Source organism: Strigops habroptila, chromosome 5 (genome assembly GCF_004027225.2).
Source record: "Strigops habroptila isolate Jane chromosome 5, bStrHab1.2.pri, whole genome shotgun sequence".
NCBI lineage: Eukaryota > Metazoa > Chordata > Aves > Psittaciformes > Psittacidae > Strigops > Strigops habroptila.
In genome coordinates this window covers 45,927,161-45,949,660 of record NC_044281.2, presented here as the reverse complement: position 1 = coordinate 45,949,660, position 22,500 = coordinate 45,927,161, and the positions used below count along the sequence as shown (strand labels likewise).

The window sequence follows — 22,500 nt, the reverse complement described above, 5'->3', positions numbered from 1 at the left end:
ACAGGTTTGTTTTTGGTTTTTTTTTTGTTGTTTTTTTTTCTTTATTTCCCCTTAGAGTAAAACTGAAAATTCAAGCTTGGTATGTTGGAATATATCAGTATTGGTTTTATGATCTGTTTCCTAATTATGTATTTCTGCCTTGACCTGGGGGTGCACCGAATCCAGAGCTGGGAGGCAGCTACCTGGATTCGGAGCACAAGTTTGCCACAGTGGGGAAATCCCCCAGTCATAGCTCAGGAGATTTTAGCATGATTTAGTCACTTACTCAAATTAGCATAACATCCCAAAGCACTCCTGACCTAAGCACTCCTTAAACCCCAGCGCTACCAGAAGAAAACCTTCACGAGTGAGGTGGGAGCTTTCCCAATGCCACCAACCACCCAGCTGGATGCACCAGCTAGGCCTGCCTGCATCCCTGCCTTGTCCCAGCTGTCCTGCTGAGCTCACTCAGAGCAACACACTACCGTCCCTTTGCTAGTATCTCCATAGTTGCTAATTTTGTTCCTTTATTTTTTCCCTCATGGTCCTTCTGCTTTTCCTCAGGATTTTTTTTTGTGTCCTCCTCCTCACTGAACTGCCCACACTGTCTCAGTCCCTCCCTCTGACTTACTTTTCCCCAACATCTATAAGTCCAACCCTCATCTTGTTCCACTTCTCCACAGCAATGCTCCTTCTCTGTTATTTGCTGATTTTTTTAAGGCCCACTTCACCCTTCTCACCCCACAGCTGTGCTCCATCCAGTTACCCTGCACTTTTTCTCTCTTCAAACAGAAGCCAGCCACCTCCACTGCTTCTCATCCACACCTGTCTCCACCTGCCCTTTCCCAAGGCTGGGCTTTGTGCCTGTCCCTCAGTCTTTGTCTGCTTTGCTCATCCCTTGCACATGGCGTTCATTCAATGCTGCATCTCCTGCTCCTATCACCTGGGGCCTCCCTTCAGCCAGCAAAGTGATAGCCTGGCAGGGAATCACCTATATTTTATACATTAATTTAGAAATGAGAAGATTAAAATACTTTGTATTTTCATATTAATTTATATTAGTACTAAAAAGGCTATAGTAGAGCTATTTAGTCTACCACATCCATATCAAGGACTCAGTTTTGATCTGAGGGAACATGACAGCTTGAGCAAAGTTCTTTGTTCAGACACCATACAACATACCTTAGCAGTGCACAGCATGCAGCTGTTACAACACTAATTGAAATATGTTTTTAAATGTATTGGGTTTCTGAACATTTGTGGAAGAATTATTTTTTTCCCCCGTGTGCAAAACCCAGTATTTCAGCCATTAAAAGGAGTACCTAATCCCTAAAATGCATTAGTAGGCCATAAAATAAAGCTGAAGCAAGGTATTTTACACTGGGGATGGGGATAAATCTACACTTGTAGGTTGGTGAGGATAAGTCAACAGCTGTAGGTGGATAGGGAGAACCTAGAATTGTAGGTGGATGGGGAGACCTACACCTGTAGGTGGTTGGGAAGAACCTACAATTGTAAGTAGTTCTGGCTGCTTTATCAGCTATTTAGCTAATGCAGTAAGAGCATTGTTGTGCAATATCATATCAGTGGGCTGGATGGGTTGAAAGGAAGCAGATTTGAACATCCCACCCCACATTTTACCCAGTCTCATCTCAGATTACCTGTGTCATCCATGTGGGATTGAACTGGGAGAGAGATACCCATGGCACCTCACAGGAGAGCTCACAGAACACTCTGTGTTATAAGGTACATGCGTGAGGTAGATGCCACATTTTGCAGCAAAACTGAATGATAAATCTCTCTCAAATATCTAAAGGAAACGTTTGGGCTCTTATTTATTCCATCATCTGCAAAAAGAGGTTCCCACAGGGGCCTGCACTCAATTTACAGAGGGGAAATTGTGACTAATCTCTTTGCAAAGTCTCTAAAATTGCGTTTCTGTCAAAACAAAACAACAACGAAAAAAACCTCTAGCAGTAAGTATCTCTCAATCTTCCTGGGCTAAAAGCCTGTGATTGAAAAAGCTATGCATTTCACATTTGCAGTGGTTTAAAAGTCATAAGACATCAGATCATAAGCTGTCGCTGGTCCCAGCCTAAATATCATCCATCCTTTGCCTAAGGCAAGTAGGTATTTTTTCTGTGAGAGGGGGCCAAACAGAAATCCCACTCTTTGGAGGAAAGAAGGAAACATTTCTGTGACAGTTTGTTTTTATTTTTTGAAGGCAGTTCTTTTGAAGCTGCATGGGGGTTTGGATGTTAGTTGTAGTCCCAATGGAAATGGATTAGCGGCCAGAGCACAGCGAAGCGGTCAAAGGTGCCAGATAAATGCAATTTATATATAATTGCCCAAGCTGCACCTGTTCTGTTTTCAATAGAAGACCTTGTCTACAGAACAGATTTCACAAGCATAGAATATATCCTTTTTTCTTCTTTATTTGAGTGTAAAAGGGGGAATTCTAAACTTGCATCAGAGTAAAGCAAGAAAAAATAACCTTTAAATAGCATGTAAATTTTTTATGAATCAAGCTCTAAATAAAGAAAACTCCTGAGCTGGGAATTCAAAATACTAGCCAGAGAGAGCTGATTTGCTACCAGGCTCAAGAACAATATTTAGTTTACAGAATCAATCTGGAAATAAAACTAGTGCTTGCATCAGCATGAAAGCTACAAAAATATAAAAGAGGTCTTAATAAAATATACAGTGGAAAAGGAAAGGATGAAAGCACTAGCTCAGCTATGAGGCCCTCAACAGCCCACACAAGTAATAAAATAGAATATGATGTAATATAGAACAACAATGAAAGGATTTAAAATTTCTAGGTAGGATTCTGAAAAACTGTTTCCAGGTTTTGTTGCAGAGCAAGCACACTGCAAGTTTCCTTGCAAAGCTACGATGAAGCTGGTGTGTAGCAGACATGGGTGTTGACAACAGCAGAACAAATGCTAACCTTCACCTTACTCCTGAATCAGCCCAACACAACGCTGGCGGCCCAAGGGCGCTGGATTGCTACCCAGGAGCCAGGATATTTCTGTTATTTCCAGATGCTCCATTCTGTTTGCTTTCTTGCTCACTTACCTACTATTGTTTTCCCTCCTTATCTGCAATGCAAAGATTTTTTTTGCTCATCAAATGGCACCAATGCTTTACCACGAAGGGAAACATCTTCATCTTTAGTATGGAAAGTTTCTTGAACCTTGTGCTAAGCAGCATGGATAAATCTGAGATTAGACACATGCAATATCCACTCAACGACACATGCAATATCCACTCAACTAATTTCAGCCTGACCAAAGTTAGGATGAGTTCATAAGACTTCACAGGAAAATAATGTGAGCACTGAATTCCTGTGCTACCTGCTGTGCTCTACACCGTAATTACAGTGCTGCATTCCCTGGTTTTAAAGAAATAGGATCTTGTGAAGCTCAAATTCTCAGAGGGACAATATAACTTCTCTTAAAATTGAATGTCATCCCAAAATTAACTTGGCAGAATTTGGTCCTGCAACAAGCAGAGGCCTTTACACTAAATTTCAGATTCAGATGCCAGAACCAATGCATTTCACTCATTGCAGTAACACAATAAATTTTCCTTCTCCACATGAAGCTAGAAGCTATTGCAGAATACTGCTACTACTGCATAAATTGAAAATTATAGATTGTGAAATCTGGGCCCCTTTTCCTAGTGCACTCAAGCTGTGGCAGCCATGGAGTACAGAGGTAATGGCAGAGCTCCTGGATCTGCATCCACATGGTCCTACTAGAAGTTCTTGGGTTGACGCAAAGAACTGGCCAAATCCCATTCTTCTTGCCCTGGAAGGGAAACTTAGCTCCACTGCAATACTTCAGTGACATTCCCGTTTTCTCCTTTACAGTATTTGGTGTAACACATGATTAGGGCAGCTCATGTAGTTTTATCTGTCAATGTTATTTCTTGCTCCAAATCATTTCTCTGGGGTAAATATTTAGGGGCTACAAAGCAGGAACGTGGCTTCTGTCTGAATCTCTTAACCCTCATTCTAGCATTGTTTGCAATAGGTATGTGAACCATGTAAAGTGGTGACAAACAAAAATCTGATTGTTCAAATATCAGAAAAAACCCAAAAAGCACATAGTTGGGTTTTTTTGGTTTTTTTTTACTTACGAAAAAGGACATCAGTATAAACAACATCCACTATTTGTGCTTTTCCAGGAAAGACAAGAAGTGTTCCTCCTAAAAATATGTTTTTAATGAAGTAACAACAGATCGTGATCAGCTGGTCAGAAAACAGCAACACACTCGGAAAACAAGCTTTTTCTCTTTTTTAGGTTTCAAAAAGTTGACTGAAAAATCTGCGCCTACTTTTACGATGATCCCAAATGCAGAAGATGCTGATACTTCCAATTTGATTCCTTCCACTGAACAGACTGCAGTTTCATATCTATATTATAAATGCAGTTGCAAGCTTTTTTCAAAACTATCAAATTAATTTGAAATTCACTTAAGATGCACGCTACGCCATTAGCCAAATTCCCAGTGCATTTTGCCTCCTGAAGGCTGTGGATCCATGATGGAGCTGGCCCAGCCAAGGTCTTCACAGCTCCAACCACCTCTATCTAACATTAGCGTGATGCATGGAGGCTCTATAAAAGCAAGCATGTCATTAATAATACTTCAAATTTATACAGCAAGTTCCATTGCAGGATTTCAGCCTACATGAATTAAGATTTACAACAGCACAGAGAGGTGGGCTGGTGTCATTTCCCTCTATTTCAAAGATGGGCAAATGTGAAAGAAGGTGAAGCAATTTGCTGAGATTTGCAAAGGAAGTCTGTGGCAAGGCAGAAAAGAGTGCAGTTCTCTCAGTCTCAGTGCCTGTGCCTTTGCCACAAGACCATCGTTCCTGTCTCTAAATGCCACACTCAAGCTTGATGATGTGCTGTAGTTCTAGCGTGTTAAATATAACACTGTATACACGTTCTGGATCATAAGGCTGAGTCCCATAAAATTGACGGATGTAAAGTTGAGAAACTGAAAGGGACAGAGCAAAGAAGAAGAAAAGTCCCTACGTTGCAGCTGTGTGGTATTTTTCTAGGCAGTAGGTTCCCGTGCTACTTAAAGATCAGAACATATTTTTGCTTTTACAAATGAAGTTTATTTTGCAAATCAAGGTGATTGCACACATTTCAGCTTGTCAAATTTTCAGCCTTTAAACCATATGTCTGTCGACCTTATGGACTACCAACTTTATGGGATTCAACCATATGTCCAGATCCCAATATATATGAAGGCCAGTTCTAACATAAGAGCTTTACGGTACTAGTGTAGTAAGCCATAATGTTTGCAGATGGCTGTAATAAAATCATTCAGGAGAGGAAAGGTGCAGGGACGTAAAGCCTTCAAAGCTTCTTCTACTGAATAAACAATCTGATCTGAATAATGTAGTGGGAAGCACATTCCATCAATGAACTAGCTGATCTAGTCCAAAATGTTGCTTTTAATTTTCTTTCCTAATCCCATATGTATTTTAACTTCCTTTTTTATTTTCCTGTGTGGGATTATCTTAAAATTTGGAAGAAAAGTGTAAGAAGGAAAAATAACAAAGTAAATGAAATTTTTTTTAAAGGCACAGGCCACTTCTGAATTGTAAATTTTTCATATATGAAATGCCAAATGGTTATGTGCAGCCTGGAAGATGTATTAATAGAGAGGTATACATTTTTTACTATCACATGGTGAGATTGAAGGATGATGTGACTTGCTTCATTTCCTGAATTGGGACTCAGCTTTCAAAGTTAAGGAAAATTTCCTCCTGAGTAAGCTTTTTCTAACTCTAGGAAGTTGGTGTTTGGTTTATGTCCTGCTGCACAATAATTCACATGATAATTCACATTCCCTTTGTCTAACATAACTTGATATCTCTATTATATGGGGAGCTCCGGTCCCGTTTTCCCCTAACTGAAACATGCTGAGCTGATGCATCCCCCTTGGAGAGATCTCCACCTCTGGGCTCATGCCTGTTCTGACTGAGAGTGGGAAAGGGAGCACTGCCTGCAAGGGGAACCATGGCCAACATAGGTGTGATGGAGGGTCTTTTTCAAACCAAAATATTTTTTAAGCTGACGATCCGTGGTGAGCTTTGGCAAGCTTCCTTGAACTAGACAAAAATCAGTCCCTGCTCGGGAAAGAAAGAAGCCTTCCCTGGGCATTAACCGAGAAGCAAAAAAGTGAAATGTAACCTGCCTGTGCTGCTGGCATGCAAGATCACAGCAAGAGCAACCCCTGTGAGCAGTTTACTTTCAGACAACTCAGCCAGAACCTGCTCACGCTGCTAATGTCAGTGGAAGTTCTTCTATAGGATTAAATGATGCAGGGTCAGATAATGTTTAAGAAACGAAAAATATACTGTCACCCTTCCTTCCTGTGCCAGATTTTGTGTTGACCAAGTTGCAGTTCTTTCTAAGTGCTAAGGCCTGCCTTATTTGAAGAGGGGTAATCCTGCAAGATGCTGAGTACCACCATTGCTACCAATGCTCAGCATGACACATCGCATAGCACCTGCCAGGATTCACCCCATCACATCCAACAGTTCTTCACCAAGCAATAATCATTAAAAAGAATTCAAAAATATGTTGAACTGAGCAAAAGATATTTTCTGCCCTGTTGAGAGCCTCAGCACTTGTCAAACCATTCATTGCACAAGCGTACTTGTGAAAGACTGTGAAGAGCACAGCATGGACCTCAACCCTCCCCTTAGCACGTGCGGCCATCCTACCTGTGTGCTCATATTTGTGTCGCAGCAGAGAACTGCTCTTCTGGAATGTCTTGTCACATAAGTCACATGCATACATGCCACTTTCTGTCTTCTTGATCTTCTTTCGGGACAGACAGGAGTCGGAGTCCGTCATGTCATCAAGGCCGGACATGTAGTCTGGGGTTCCATCAAGCAATTCTCCCTGTGAGGAAACCACCCATCAGTGACACCCATTTCTACCACCATGCCTTCCCATGGAGGAACCAACCACCCGAGAGAAGTCAAAATCATGTCTACTTAAGATGGTGGTCCGTCTCAGCTTAGGAACTCGTTGGAAATGAAACTACATCTGATGGGAAATGTGGAAATAATGAGAAGCCTTCTATGACTAGACCAACTTTCTGTCTTTGAGCACTCTGCAGTAATATGATTTACACAAGTGGACAGTATTTATAATCTCAGCACTAAATATTTTCAAGGAGCAGAAAAAGCAAAGGAGAGGGTCTCTGTGGACAGCAAATGGTATTGTAATATTTTACAGGTGTAAGTGTGAGCAACAGCTAAGAAATCATTCCTTTCAAAACACAGAAACTTGGTTATATTCTGTATCTGTAGAAAGGTTTTAATTGTATTTTATATTTAGGTACAAATGTTATTATTATGCAATCCATTTAAATGTATGTCTCCCGACTAAAAGCCTCAAGCTATATTTTTGTATTTAATTTTGTAATTTGAAATAGGGAATATTAATAACACTTTTTATCAATGTTCTATCTATGTTAAAACAGCCTTCAGCATTAAGCAATAATGAATGTGGATCAGTAAATTATTAAATTTCTTGATATTTATTTTGTCTTGATCCAGAGAGTGCAAACTTGCATGATAACATACATTTCCATTTGCTATCACACTGTTCGGTTTTCTTAGACTAGGTTTGCACTAATTAATATTAGAGAAGATTAAATAGGCTTAAATACATTTACAAAGAGGGCAGATGTACTGTAAATTGGAATAGTGGAACAGCTGTTATGGAGGTGCAGTGCTATTTATGCTCCTATTGTGCAAAGAGGGATTGCAGCCTGTAATGTAATACCGTACCTGATTTTCACATTTGAAATTATAAAACATTTACTAGTCAGTAAAATTACTAATAGACCATAATAGGACATAGGAGAACATGCGCAAACGTAAAAAAAAAAAATAAAAATCTGTAATCAGTTAATCTCATTTAACTAAACTCTGTACATTATATCTGAACAAAACCAGCAGAAAGATGTAAAAGTATGTGACTTTTGTAAAGCAGCTCTTTGCGGTAGGAATGCAAGTGACAAAATCCTTTACTACTCATGTATTGACTCTGAGAAAAGGATTAAATATTGTACCCAGGCATGAAGAAGTGCCGACGCAGATTACATGTCCAGGGAAGGACTTCCTTTGTGATTAAGGTCCCTAGCTGCTACCTCTCCAAATAATTTTGTTTAATCTCCAGGTTTTTTTCAAAACTGTTCCAGATGACTGATAGGATTAGAGGACTGCTAGTCTGGGAAGGGCAGTAGGTGGGCTGAAGGAACGGGATATGGGGAAACAACACGTCAATGTTTCTCATCCTCCAGACATTTATGAGAAGAGAGAATGCCTTTCCCATGCATGGTGGGTGAACAATCCCCCCAAAAACATGGAGAAGGAAGCTTTGAGGGCTTTCAATGGGACAGAGCTGCTACAAGGCCATGTGGACCTCCACTTACAGGGATACAGCTTTGCATCCAAGTGTGGGGGTGATTCCCAAGAGGTTTCCCACTGCTCCTTTTCCCCACGCTGAAATGTAGTTGTGCCCTGCAGAGATCGGTTTCCCTACAAAGTTTCACTTTGTTTTTTTCCTGCAGGATGGGATTTTTCATGCATGTTGTTATTATTATTTAGACAAAAGTCTAATAAGAAGTGACTGAGTGCTTAACAGAATAAAATCATAAGTGTTATGCCTATTTAAAGGTATTAATACTGCTTCTGAGTCCAAGTAGAGGTGCTCTTAAGGTAATTGCAGTTTGTTTTCCTACTGCACTGAGTTTTTGCAAGTCCAGACTAAAATAAACTCTGCTAATTTTGTTGCAAATGTTGAATATAGCTTCGGGATTTTTCTTGTGTAAGAGGACATATCACAAAATACTATTTTTTAGCCTTTCAAAGGAAAATGATTGCAACAATTTACCTGAAATCCTTGTTTCCGTTGGTACTTTCTCCTTTGCTGCATATCGGCAAAAGTAGCTGCTCCAGTTGGGTAAGTGTAGGCCATATGTGGTAGGAAGCTCATCTGATCTAGTCCTGGGTATGGTCGCAGCCCAGGAATACTGGTCTGGACTGGTGGCATAAAAGTGGCTGGGGGAAATGCGCTCTGTGGAGGAAGTGTTGTGTATAAAGGTTTGGCACTAAATGGGTTCATACCAAATACTGGGTTAGTGCTTTTATCCAGATTATTTGAATTAGAAAACTCCTTCTTGATAAAAGTCAAGTTCAGTGGCTCATCTGAGTTTTCAGATGATGAAGAAACACTGTTGTGTTCTAAAGTTACACTATTAGATTTTGTTTTGTTCTTTGTGGCTATAATACTTTTGGGTTCCTTCATTTGTTTTGGTAAAGACAAGTCCAAAGGCTCAGCCTGAAGCTCCTCAGAAGAGAAACTGTTTGGAGTGTAAGAACTACTGTGGGAGTTTTTAGAAGACGTGGAAGAAAGATTTAAAGGGGAAGGAGTATTGCTCCTAGAATGGTCCAATTTATCAACTGGTTTAATATTGGTAAAATGAGAAGGTTTTGTTAGCCTGAGAGGAGTATCACAATTAGTAACACTGTTATGGAGTTCAGCTATAGATGGTGAAGTTATAGAGTCCACAGGCTTTATTGGAGATCTGGCTGACAAAGAGTCTTTCGTGGGAGTGTTGTTGGTGGCAGCCAGCGCCACTTTGGCACTGGCCCTTTCCAGTGATGGTGACCTGGAACTTGAATACTGGTAGACTTTTCTTTGTTCAAACCATTCCTTCACAAATTCCTGAGGAAGGCCAACAGCAATGGAAATTTTCAGTAGTTCATCAGAGTTGGGTTCCATATTCATAGCATAATATGCTTTAAGTACAGACATGTGGTCCTTGTATGGGTTGATGGGGCTAGTCATTCCTTTCTCAGAAAGTACTGATGACAGCAAGAGGGTTTGCTTATCAAACACTCCAGGTTTGTTGGGAACCATGTTCTCATGAGGCTGAAGGACTGCCTTGATTTCTTCATTCATTTTACACAGGTAACGCTCATGTTGATGCAATGGAATGGGACCAGGAAAGCTTTCTTTACAGAACTGGCATGAAAAAGGAGTAGATACATTATGGTTCTCTATCATCTTGTCTTCAGTTACGAGGTCTATTAGGGTTCGCAGCTTCTCTTTTTTAATGTTATTGAGCTGCCTCCTTGAGTCTGTGGTTAAACTTTGGAGGCAAGCTTTGGCTTCATTGACTTTCTCTAATGTATAGTCAATAATACTTTTAGTGGCACCATTATGACTTACTACTGGAAGACCCACAGGGGGAATACTGGGGGAGGTAACTCCTTGTTCCTCAGCTTGAGAGCATGAATCCTTCATATGGTAAACCTTCAACTTGGAGATCTCTTCAGCCTTGCAGTCCATTTTCTGCCTGGAAACCGTGTTGTCCACAATCTGTAGGACCTTCTGCACCTCACTTAAATTACTGCCTACCGCAGGAAACCCAAGCAATGGTGCTTCCATCCCTACACCTAAGTGCTGCATTGGACTTTGAGCAGAAGCATGAACTCCTAAGGGGCTGGTTGCTCCAAGTCCACCATTCATAAAAGGACTAGTTGCACTAAACCCATGTGAGGCCATCAGAACCTTATATTCATTGAAATCTAGTGGTTCTGTTTTAATTTTCAGTAGGCCTGTTTGTTCAGACATACTAAGTGGTTTGCCATTCTCCAGCTTGTTTCTCAGCTGTGTAATGGCTGAATTAGTAGGAGAGGAAGATACAGAATTAGGAGAAGAACCCGTCTTGATATTGTTTCTCATTCTGCCATTTACAGAGATTAAACCAATACACTTCTTGCTGCTGATGTGCGAACTGTAGGAGCCAGAATGGGAGAAACGTTTCTTGCAGTTTGGACACTCATATGGTTTTTCACCTAAAATGATAATTAAAACCAAATGTTAATTGTCACTATTGCTTCTATAATTGCAAGCAATCACGTTTGATACCCAACTGATAGTCTGCGTGTCCACTGACTGAAGAAAATACTAATTCTATGAATATGATCATACACGACCACTGCTTTACACCACTGCACTCTTTCTAGGGGAATTGAGGTCAGTTTGGACCCATGATCTTCAGCTGGCAATAAGGTGTGAGATTGGTACCAGACTGGTCATTTCACATTACAGGTAAGTACCCTCTGGCAAGCAGGTTCAAATCAAATCCAGACTGTTCAAATTTTATTTCTTTCTTTTTTTTCTTTCCCTTTCTTCCGAAAAATGGAATTTTCACTGGAAATAAGCATGGTATGAGAAAATGAATCCTGATGTTAGGACCTCCACATCAGCATTGGTGGAAGTCTGTGCCTGGACAGAGCCCAGTGGCATTTCGTGTGCTGGATGCTGTGTCAAGGAGAACCAAATGCACAAGTCATTCACAATGAGACGCTTTGCTCTTAATCGTTATCTGAGAATATGAGCTGTATTTCACTTGGGGAGACTTTTTGTTATGGAAAATATAATGGGCTCTTCAGGTCCAACTGCACAGAAATGAGTGAACGCTTCTGAACTCAAACTGCCGAACAAACAATCTGTATTATTTGTAGGAAGCTTTACTATTTCCAAATCTTTCAGCAAGACTGTGGTATTAACAGCATGATAAATGAGGATGACTCAGATATCACTTATGAAAGACCTTAGTAGCTCCAAGAAGCCAGAAGCAGAACTGTGTAAATTTTAAGCAGTCTTTAAAACTCAGCTAATTAAACAAAATGCAAATGAGCACACCAGCACCTCTGCTACTCACCACTGTGAATTCGCAGGTGTTCCTTCAGATGGTGTTTATATTTGAAGGCCTTGCCACACTCAGTGCATTTGAACTTGCGATTGCCTGCTCCTTGGGTCAGCATTTGGTGCTGGGAGAAAAAAAAAAGACACCAACATGAATTTTATGCAAGAGAAACCATGAATTTCTAGCTTAAAAAAAAAAAACCAAAATTAATGTGACTCTGAATTTATCAAGCGGACCAAAAGGTCTGCATGTACATTTATTTGTCTCATCAGTGTTGCAATAAAAATCAAAATGTTGTCAGTAAACCGAAACAAATGAGAAAGTACTTTCACATAAGCATTCGATATTTGCTTTAGAATTATTTGTTAAGCCTCTCATCAGAAATGTGTTGCTTTAAGGTATCTTATGACGAGAGAAACTGTTTTATAAGAAGATTTGTGGCTCTTAATATTCCTAGCAGATTCTGAACATGTGGGACTCCGCTTGTTTAAAAATTCTGTTTACTGCTTGTGGAGGAAAGACAGAAACACTGTCGTTAGTGGCATTTCATGTAAGATTCAGTTCATTATCAATCAGAGGAGACTGCGTCTTCAGCATGAGCTGATGCTGGAAAATGTATTTTAAAATCACAGAGCAGCAGGGAAGACTTGAGCTACCTTTCGTGCCATGTTTTCCTGCCGGTGCTCTTCTGAGGGGTAAGGGAAAGTTGAAAGTTAAAAGTGGCATAAAGATACAATCAAAGGCAGCTGACCTTTTTGCAACAAGCAAGAAAAGCCCAAAAAAGACTTTGAATTTGGAGAGAAAAAAAAAGAAAATAAATAAATGTAATAACGTTCATAATAATGCAGCCAAACACTCTGGACATTCAAGGTAGGAGGTCAGACTTTTGCAGGTGGCCACAACACAAAAGACTATTGCAGGAGGAGGGAGAGGGGAGAAAGGGGAGAAAAAGAAGGGGGAAAAAAAAAAAAAGGCAGCGCCGAAATGGTATGACAACTGCGAGGGTGTGCTGCCTCTTCCCACATTCCTGGCGAGACAGATGGTGTTACATGGGACACAGGGAGGTTTGTTCAAACAGCAGCAACCTTCAAAGATCAAGCAGAGCCCAGCCCGCTGCGCGCCATTGAGGGACCCGCGCTCATATGTTGCTGAGTTGCATAAACAAACAGCAACAGCTGTTTTGTCTCCCCCCATCGCCCTCTGAGGACTACTATAAACTTTAGTTGTGCCACTGTTAATATGATACAATCATTTTAATTTACTAATTGTAAATGCCATGAGCAAATGAGGAGACTTTTCAACACCAAAGCTACCATTCATAATGCACCAGTACCAGCGTGCTCTCGCATGTGAAATTTCAGGCGGTTACATTGGATGAACATCTAGGCAGGTATTTTTTTTCCCCCAGTGTTTTTAATGATATGAAGCAAAAGAAAGAACCTTAGGATGGATCAGTTTAGGAAAAATATACATGTGAAAATGTGTTTGTCTACTGAAAAAGCCACGCAAAGGAAAGGAGAAGCCTCTGTAGAATCATTTATATTGATATAAGATCAAGCGAAAGATAGGGTTCTCTTAAAAATGCTAATTGCAAAAATTGCACGATTAGGAGATGTGTGTCCGCCTAACTGAACTTACCATATGCTGAGAAAAACCTACCAAAAGAAATACAACTGATTGTTATTTTCAGGTTTTTAAGAAAAATAAATATGGCATAAAGCCTTTATAATATGACACCATGCACACATTTATTTATTTAAGTTTTAATTTGAGTTTCCATTACAGCCCTCCATAAGACAGTTTTCAGAAGTAATTCTCCGGAGAGGACAGGAGTAGTTTTTCTGCTGGTATGTAATGAGTTTTGTGGCACAGGTCTATCACCAGCCTGTTTAGGAGCACTGAGGAAGTTCAGACACCTGTTTGTGATACGCAGCATTTCCTTAAGTGCAGCACTGATATAATATTACATGTATCACATCGAGGAAGAAACTGCTTTGATTTATTGCAGATACACTGCTGGGCTGCACAAATTATAGTGATGCCACGATTCTAGTGCATGCATGTGTTAGTGGCACAATCACAAATGAGTCTATATGTACTGAAGGAACAGTTATTCTAAAAATGTGTAATTATGTTTAACAAACGATTATACAAAATACGCATAATTTCACATGATTGAAAAGGTTACTCAAAAAGTAATGAAAAAATATTATCGGATCTTTTAGTATGTCTTGAAGCTCCTATTTGCAACACTGCAAAGTAAAACTAGGTGAAAAATGGAATTAAAATTGCTGAGATGTTTAATAATGTATAATTAAAATGCTACAGTTTCATTCACTTTTTGAGGAACATAAAAATGAAACTAAAGTCAAGTTAAAGTGCAAATAAAATTTCTAAATTAGAAATTAACACACTCATTCGATCGTGAACATAAGACTATTAAATCATATTAGAAGAGACCATCAAAAAATCATTTAGACCTCAATTAAAGCTATTACCATTAAAAGATCTGCATCTTCAAAATGCCATGAAAAATTAATAATGATTGCCAATCAAAGCAATATCGTTTCTCTAAGGGGTTATTACAGAAAGAAATCACTTAAAACCAGCCCCCCACCTGATCTGTCCCTGGCTTGTGTGTCACCATATGCCGCTCGAGCTGGGTGCGGTAGGCAAACGTGTAGTTACACAGAGGGCATGAGAAGTTCTCCTCATTCTTCTCGTGGCGGTACTTGATGTGCTCCTTGAGGGACGTCAGGCGCTTGTAGCCCCGATCGCAGTAGGGGCAGGTCAGCAGTTGGGCAAAGGCATCTGGAGTTCCAGGTGGCAGGTCTGTGGCCCAGGATGATGGGGGGAGGGGGAAGGGAGGAAGAGAGGCAGGCCAAAAGGTCAGCAAATCAATGGCAGCTCATGGGCTGATTGCCCAGGATGGTATGAGAGGAATCGCTGCAATCTGCTGCCCAAGAGGGAGGGACGGCACTTCCAACCGGTGGCGGGAGGCACCGGCACCCGTGCACACCCATGGCAGACTTGCGAGACCTGCTCTGGACCCTGCTAGGAAATTAATTATAGGCATCACTCCTCCCGCAGACCTGGCTGGCTGGAAAACTAAAAAATACTTTTCCTGATCAATTGGCGATTTGCATTCCAGCCCCAGCTCATTATGTTACTTATGCCATTGACCGAATTCTTCCTACTGAAGCTTTTCCAATTATTTATCAAGGCATTGGAGAGCAATAGGCTGGCTACCCCATCTTTTGTTTATTAAAACTCTATTAAAACTTCCCAAACTCCCAACTAGAGCAGCAGCCTTTCCACTGTTTAAATTCAGCTCTTCAGTTCACCCGCCAAATAATATAAATTTGCTGACTAAAAAATCACAATACACTGAAATTACAACCCCAATCTTTGCTTGTGAAATTCCATGCCGCTGCAGCTGTTCTTCAATTTTTAAGGTAAACACCCAGGCATGTAGTGCATTTATAATTGCAACAGCTGCACGAGGTCAGGATACTGGCTAAAAATGAATTACAGCCTCACCATTTTCTTCTTGCCCATTGGCCTCTGGAGTGCCAAGGCGAGACAGTTCCTCAGGGGCTTCGGGGTAAATAATGGCTGTGTCACTGCGCTGCAGGTACTCTGCTATGCTGACTGCATGCCCATCTCCTTCCTCCAGTTTCCTTTTGGCAAAATATTCCTCAAAGTCCGACGTGCAATTTGCATTCTTCACTAAAATGAGAGAAGGGGGAAAGAAAAGGGGCTTGAGTGCATCGTCCTCAAGAGCTTGGGTCAGTTAGCATTGTTACGTACAGGCTGAGTTGGTGTACTGGAGCTACGAGGCTAGGGCTGCAGCTGGATCCACGCTCTCATTGGTCTTACTCTAGCTCCTAACAAAATTAATGCAGGCTTTCCACCAGCATAGATGGAAGTAAGGGTGGGCAGTTAAATTAACAGGAACATGGGCTTTATGGGGCAGCAGGAGAAGTTTATGAGGCTTGGGTAATGCAGGGTAATCCTTCATCTATGGAACCTGAACCTTCCGTAGATCCTGGGTGGCCCGTGGCTTTTGTCAGGAATGCAGCTCAGCCTACAGGACTGAGCTCAGCTGTCCCCAGATCCTGCAAACAGTCACCGCATGGGAGATGGGACTTGCAGGTAGTAAAGACCAAACTGCTCCTTCTCCAACACAGGTCCTGCCTTGGGCTGCTCTTCTGTGGCAGGCACAAGAAGAGAATTGCTCACATTTTTTTATTTTTTTTTTCCTCCCTGAAAAATTAAATTACAATGGGAGAATAGGTTGTTTTACAAAAAGTATTGCTTCATGTATTTCTACAAACAGAACCACATGTTTTAGACCATAACAGGGATACCAAGCCTAAAACCACTTTTACAGTCTGTACAAGAGTTTTCCTTCTTTTCCTTAAATGTAAACCAAATTTTTTATTGTCCATATTTATGTCCATGAAACATAATATATGCTCAACCGCAGAACATCCTGTTACTAAAAATATGCTTTTTTCCTCCATGTATGAACACTGCATACAGAAAAGATCTTAAAAAATCTGGGATGTTATAGACAAATATTAATATAATTATACTGGGGGGGGGGGGGAAGGAGCCAATAATTTTCTTTCTCTAATTTTTGTTTTTATTAACAGGTCTTGGAAGACACAGTTGGTGGCACGGAATTAAATATACTTGTTTTTAACTGACCGTAAATGAAAAGAACAGCTTACGATTGATTACATTTTTAATGTATTTCTCCTTAGGTGAAATAAGAAAATGAGGCAACACCATAAACTATCCTACAGTTCATGAATGTAAAAATAAAATATTAAATGGCACGATTCTGCTCTCACTGACAGCAGAGAGCAATATGGAGTAAACTCATGGAAATCAAAGGGGTTATGGCCTACAGGGTTATTACCATCCGGTTTGTACCACTGGAAATGAGAGACTAACCAGCTCCTTGGTGCTTGGAAATGGGTAAATGTTTTGCCTCAGTTTCCTACAAAAATGCAAGGGGATGTTGACAGTCGAAATGAGACGTGACCTTTGACTGGAGCACAACTGCAAACCTGAAACCACCTGATTTGAAATGTTGATCTCACCATCATTGATAACAGCAGATATTCGTTTATGCAAACCTCATCCCTTTAGTCAATAAAATCAAATCCTCTGGCTGAGACAAATATGCCCTACTTTTGGTATGAGCTGAGCAGCTCCTCAACCCTTCTGCAGTATTTTAGTGATAGTGACCAAATCACACAGGGCACAGGACTCCTTTTTTGGAAGGAAACTTCCGTTCCTATCACAGCAGTTTTGTAAGGAATTGCTACAACATCACAGAGCTCCCTCCTCTCTTGGTCCTTCTGTAACTTCTGTTATTTGCTATTAGCATGAGAAACAATATCTCTATTTTTCCCCCAAAAAAAAGCAACTTCTAGAGAAGGGAAGTATGAGTACGGAGACAAAGACTGAGTACCTTACCTCTATTTTGTAGCTGTGAGAGAAATATAACAAAACGGTGGTTACTGAAGTACACCTTTTACGTGGAAGAGTGTCAGGCTATGTTCTTGACTTTTTGTTTTTATCAGAAAAAAGCTGAGGCATTGCTTTTTACATTGGAACCCTGACTTTTTATTCCTTTGTTATGCCTAGATCTTCCAACTGTTGCAAGATCCTTCACTTTCCAGCTTAACACTACCCCATCTCTTCTCCTTCTCTTGGCTTAGCAATAGATCCAAGGAAAACAAGTTATTTTTTGCCATATTCAGGCTATGACCAAGTAAATGCTACCTGTGAAGCAGGGAAAGAGAACTTTTCTCCAGAGAGGAAATACGGAAGCAGGTAAAGGTGGGATGGCTCCAAGGGTGACTCCCTGTGTCCTTTTCCTCCTTCAGGCAGGCTGGGGGGTTTTGGAGCTTGCAACTGCATTTATAGGACAGGGATTCAAACCACCAAGCAAGGCCTGAGTTAATATTAGGAGCTTCAGTCCCAAATTTGAATGCAAATGAGGTTCTTCCTTCCTGGTCCTCAAATCTACCTGGAGGCTGATCCAACAGGCTGTGGAAGACTGCTGCAATATTACTAGACTCAGCTTCCTAATTCTCTGGATTATTTAGCTTCTATGTCGGTGCATGCAATCCGGGAGCTAAAGCAAATGTTTATGTCTACATTATAAACCCCTAAAAACAAGGGGATTTAGTGGAAAAGCCGACAGATCCTTGACTGAAACAATACAACCAGTGCTGCAACACTGCAGATTAACATGAATTGCAAAAGGTGACATGTGTATCTGTTTGCTCACCAGCGACGTTAATGACAATTCAGACATGGCTGGAAGCTCACCCAGTGCTACTAAAAAGACCCATCTGATAACCATTAGGTTTCTCTCTCAATTTCAGGGGGGGAAGGCTTTCTTCCCCCCCCATGCCCTAATTTGTTTTCCGTGCGGAAAGTCATGTTCCCAGATTCCTTGTGGGCTGACACTGCACACACATTGCACATCCCCTCCTGCGATGCAAGAATTTTAGCGAGATGTATGGTGGGTGACCTCACCAAATAAGTCTTTTTTTAATTAATTATTGGAGCCTAGAGAGCAGAAATATTTTCAGCTCCAAAAGCTGATGTGGCCATGTCACATAAAAATATAATGCATTAAGGAAAGCTATCTTTGGAGGCATTTAGGACCTTTCAAGATAAACCGAGAGAGGCTCAAGGAGCTTGGGAGACCAGTTATTTTGTGTGGGAACTCGTGCTGCAAGATGGTGATAGCTGCCCTTAATCGCAAACAAAGCTAATAAAACCACAGCCTTCATTAGCCAGGAAGTGAGAGGCCCCCATTGGTACACACAGATTACAGCCTGAAAACGGCCTGTCCTCCAATTTGCCAAGTTTTACTTCTGTTTTCCTCCCACTGAAGCATTTTTTTTTTTTTTTCCCCTTCTTTAAATTATATTAAGATCTTTACTTGGATCTTGTCAGACGTTAGTAATCAAAACCGGGAAAATTTTTCTGTTTGTTTACAGGGATTTTGTTAGTCTATTTTCTGCAAACATCCTAGCTGTAATAACCGTTACAGGTAGAATAAAATAAACCATATAAATTTATTCATTCACTTTTTAAGAACCTCTTCTTCAAAATGCCATTTTGGCAAGTAACTATTTCAGAAAACCCAGAAAAATTTACAAATTAATGTAGCAGGACCAAAGACTAAAATTTTCATTCTAATGGTCACTTTTGCTTTTCCACTGTAAAGCCTCCATAGCTCATTATAAAAATGTAGCTGATTAATGTATGGACAACAAGATTTCTTTTTTAAGTACAACTAGGAAGTGGCCATTCTGACAATAGCAGAATAATTTAATAACAGAGACTCTTTCTTTTGGGTTTTTTTTTCCTTTCTCTGCTAATAACATTTGATGTTAAAAATACGTTGCAGTTGTTGCATGCAACTTTGTGGTTGGATGTACGTGAATGAGTCTGAAGCTGTATCTCCTATCTCTGTGCTCAGCCCAGGTCATGGAGCACCACGAGATCTGGTGTCAAGAGGTAGAGACATGTTGTATTAAATGCAAGAGATCTCCTTGGCCCATCTGGAAGAGCCCAGGTTAATCTGTAGGAAGCTTTACATGGGGTTCCCCTGGAGACCAGAAGGTCACTGTGGTATGATTTTCACTGAAGATGAAGTCACTGATCCAACTTCTTTCATCAGGTCAAGTCTCAGCCTCACCTCAACTATTTCATTAAACACCAGTATTAAATGTACCTAAGACCTGCAAGGAAAAATAGAAGCCGAACACTCAGAAACAAAGCCATTAGTGAGCCTCAAGAAGAAAATTTTTAACATTTTCCAGACTAGCTAGAAAGGATCTCAATGGCTCTAATGACCTCTTCCCTTTCCTCCTCAAATAATGGTTGGACCACCTCCACAGGCATAGCGTGGGAGTTTTTGCTCTGCGTAAAGGATGCTGCATCTCCTAATAGTCACCTGGCATCTTCCACTCAAGGTAAAAAGACTGGCAAAGGCATTTAGTGTATCAGATGATTTAATGTGACTAAGTAATCTGACATAGCTCTTAAGAGGCTATGGAGACTGCAGCCATTACAGAAACAAGTTCCACCCAACCTACCCAGGCATCGCTCTGAACCACTCAGTGATAAAAGATTTGAATTAAACACCAGCAGAGCACTAGGCAACTTGTAATTGTTATTTACACAAGCTGCCCATTGCAGCAAACAGCAGCTGGAGTAAAGGGGAGGCTGGGACTTTTGCACAGGACATTTGGGTAAGGAATTGCCAGGTGCAATATCCAGAGCAGCTTTTGATTTTAAATGCAGACTGCTTAAATGCAGAGCACTCTGAGCCACGAGTTTGCAGTGCATCAAGCTGGATAGGGGCAACTCTTATCTTTTTCCCCAGAAAACTGGTTTCAGAAGAGGCAGGACACCCCATGGACCCCATGCAGAGATAGGGCAAGGCTGTGCAGGGGCTCGACAGCACCCTGCCCCCAAAGAGATGTGATGAGGAAGATGTGGAGCAGACAGAAGAGACCATCAGATACTGGAAGGGAAGGGGCTAAGAGGACATGAAGTCTTCCCCCTCGAGCAGGCCACATTGCAAGTATGAAAGAGCCGAGGCTTGTTATGGTAAGGAAAATATGTGCAAAGAAAGTCACGCGGACTGATAGGGGACCTCAAATGCTCTGGTAATGGTAATTCAGATAACCATCAAGTCTTATTTCTGAATCAGGCATCTTTTAAAGTCCTGTTTCTCCAAGTGCTAAGCACTATTTGTCACTTTATTAATGTCCCTTGGAAAAAGAAAAAGCTTTTAAAATACATATGTATCCAGTTCTGTATGGCAACATTATTAACTATATGTGTAGTGATAAACTGTGCCTCAATGCCACCCTCTTTTCATGCATAACAAATCTAATAGGTGAAAAAAGCAGTGACATAGTTTTATTTTCCTATTATTTTCTCCCTCAAGAATTATAAAGTAAATTTCTTGTGTTACTTAATAAGAGCATTGGGGTTTTATGTGGGTGTAACCAACATCAGGAAAGTGTGAGTAATAAAATCCTTGCAAGACTTTGGTACCAACTTTTACAGTAATATTTGTAGAGGGCATTACCTGTGAACTAAATCTCATAATGGAATGCATAGAAATATACTTACACTAGAAAATTCTTACTTTTAACCATGTAAATCGGGGCTATCTGCAACATCCCAAATTGTGACAAAATGCAAAAGAAACATTGAATGATGTATGGCATTCAACCGTGCTAAGGATGGGGTGAGGCCCTATGGCCTTTGGAAAGAACATGGTAAACCCCTGAATTCATTTGGATTAGAAAATAGTAACAGAAACCTTTTGCTGCTTTGCTCTGCTACAGAGAAAAAAAAGAGATGACTCGTACATGATGCCTGCTAAACATCTCTGTTCCCTTTCTTGTTCCAAAAAATGTATTGATTTCTAAGAAAAGGGGAAAGAAAGAGATGTGGAAAAATAATAATAATAAAAAAAGATTAGCCAGAAACATAATAATCTCATAAATATGCATTTAAAGTGTGTGTGTCTGTGTGTCTATGTAAGAGGTTTATGTGTGTCTTGCTGAAAAGATTATTTCAGTCTCTGAAGTAGCTTACTCTGTGCACTATGCGAATCTGGGGTTGTCAAGAAGGGTGCACCCCATCCTCATTATCAAGCTCTTTGTACAGTCTCCCTCGTTAAAAGACTACTGTATCTTGGTCCAGCTACTTTAAACTATATGAGATTCACCCTCACTGGGAAAACATCTCCTCACGCTGCTGAAAACTATTAGCTCACAAGGAAGCAGCTGAAAGGAGTTAGGGGCTGGAACGTTGCAGGCACAGGAAGGATAGCAAGGGCTCTCACCAAATGAGTTTGTTGCTGCACTGTTGTGATCAAATTGGGGGAAAAAATTAAAAAACAGGAGAATTATGTGTTTCCCAATTATTCAACTGAAAACAAGAAAGAAATTGTTTTATCACTACTTCTCTTCATGCACAGCTAATTCTACATGGTATCAAAGAAAAACAACACTCATATCATGCAATACCTTACCTGTACCATTGTTTCCAGTGGTCTGAATTGTGGCTTCAGGCCCCATAGTGTCATAATCTTCCTTCATTTCTTCTGTGAAATAAGCATGCACACTTTAGCATTTGCACGTTATTGAATTGCTTACAAAGCTAGGGAGCACACTGTGGTAACAGGGAAGATCTTGCTAAGGGAAGGAGAGAAAAGGGCTGTTGTGGACCTCTGTACAATGGCTTTGTTCTGGCAACTGAATGAGTTCAGCAGTGCTGGATGGCCGAGAACTTATTTACTTTAAACATGACAGTGAGTGGTGGAAAACAGAACTATTTGTTTGGAGTAAATGAAGGGCTTTTCCCAGTATCAAATCTAATAAGCAGTTAGGTGACTAAAAGGAAATTTTTTGTTCTTTTTTTTTCTTCTTTCCGTATTTAAAAGAAATAATCAGCTAACAGACACTGTGAGACCTATACCTGGAAGAAGCTGCAAATACAAAAGGAAGATAGAAGTTGTATATCTCTGTTTCTATCTTGTCACACAGATCTGAGCTGTCATTGTCATTTTAACCTCGTTTGAAGTACACCATGTATTAATACCAAGTGGTGCAGAAATGTAACAATTTTTTAACTGTGGTCAGTTCTCCTCTGCCTGTACTATTTGTTTGCGTCCTCTGTGCACTCTCTGTGTGC

General features: G+C 40.5%; 1 protein-coding gene across 2 annotated transcripts in view; it reads right to left on the bottom strand.

The window, feature by feature from the left end:
* Positions 1 to 22,500, bottom strand: part of ZEB2 (zinc finger E-box binding homeobox 2) — a 115,935-nt gene that overhangs the window by 4,170 nt on the left and 89,265 nt on the right. For both annotated transcript variants that reach the window (XM_030487648.1, XM_030487649.1), the window contains exons 4-9: positions 21,839 to 21,910; positions 15,286 to 15,474; positions 14,363 to 14,577; positions 11,761 to 11,869; positions 8,919 to 10,888; positions 6,734 to 6,914 (exon numbers count right to left, since the gene is read on the bottom strand). In XM_030487648.1, coding sequence (XP_030343508.1) covers positions 6,734 to 6,914; positions 8,919 to 10,888; positions 11,761 to 11,869; positions 14,363 to 14,577; positions 15,286 to 15,474; positions 21,839 to 21,910 — 2,736 coding nt within the window. The remainder of the gene's footprint in view (positions 1 to 6,733; positions 6,915 to 8,918; positions 10,889 to 11,760; positions 11,870 to 14,362; positions 14,578 to 15,285; positions 15,475 to 21,838; positions 21,911 to 22,500) is intronic.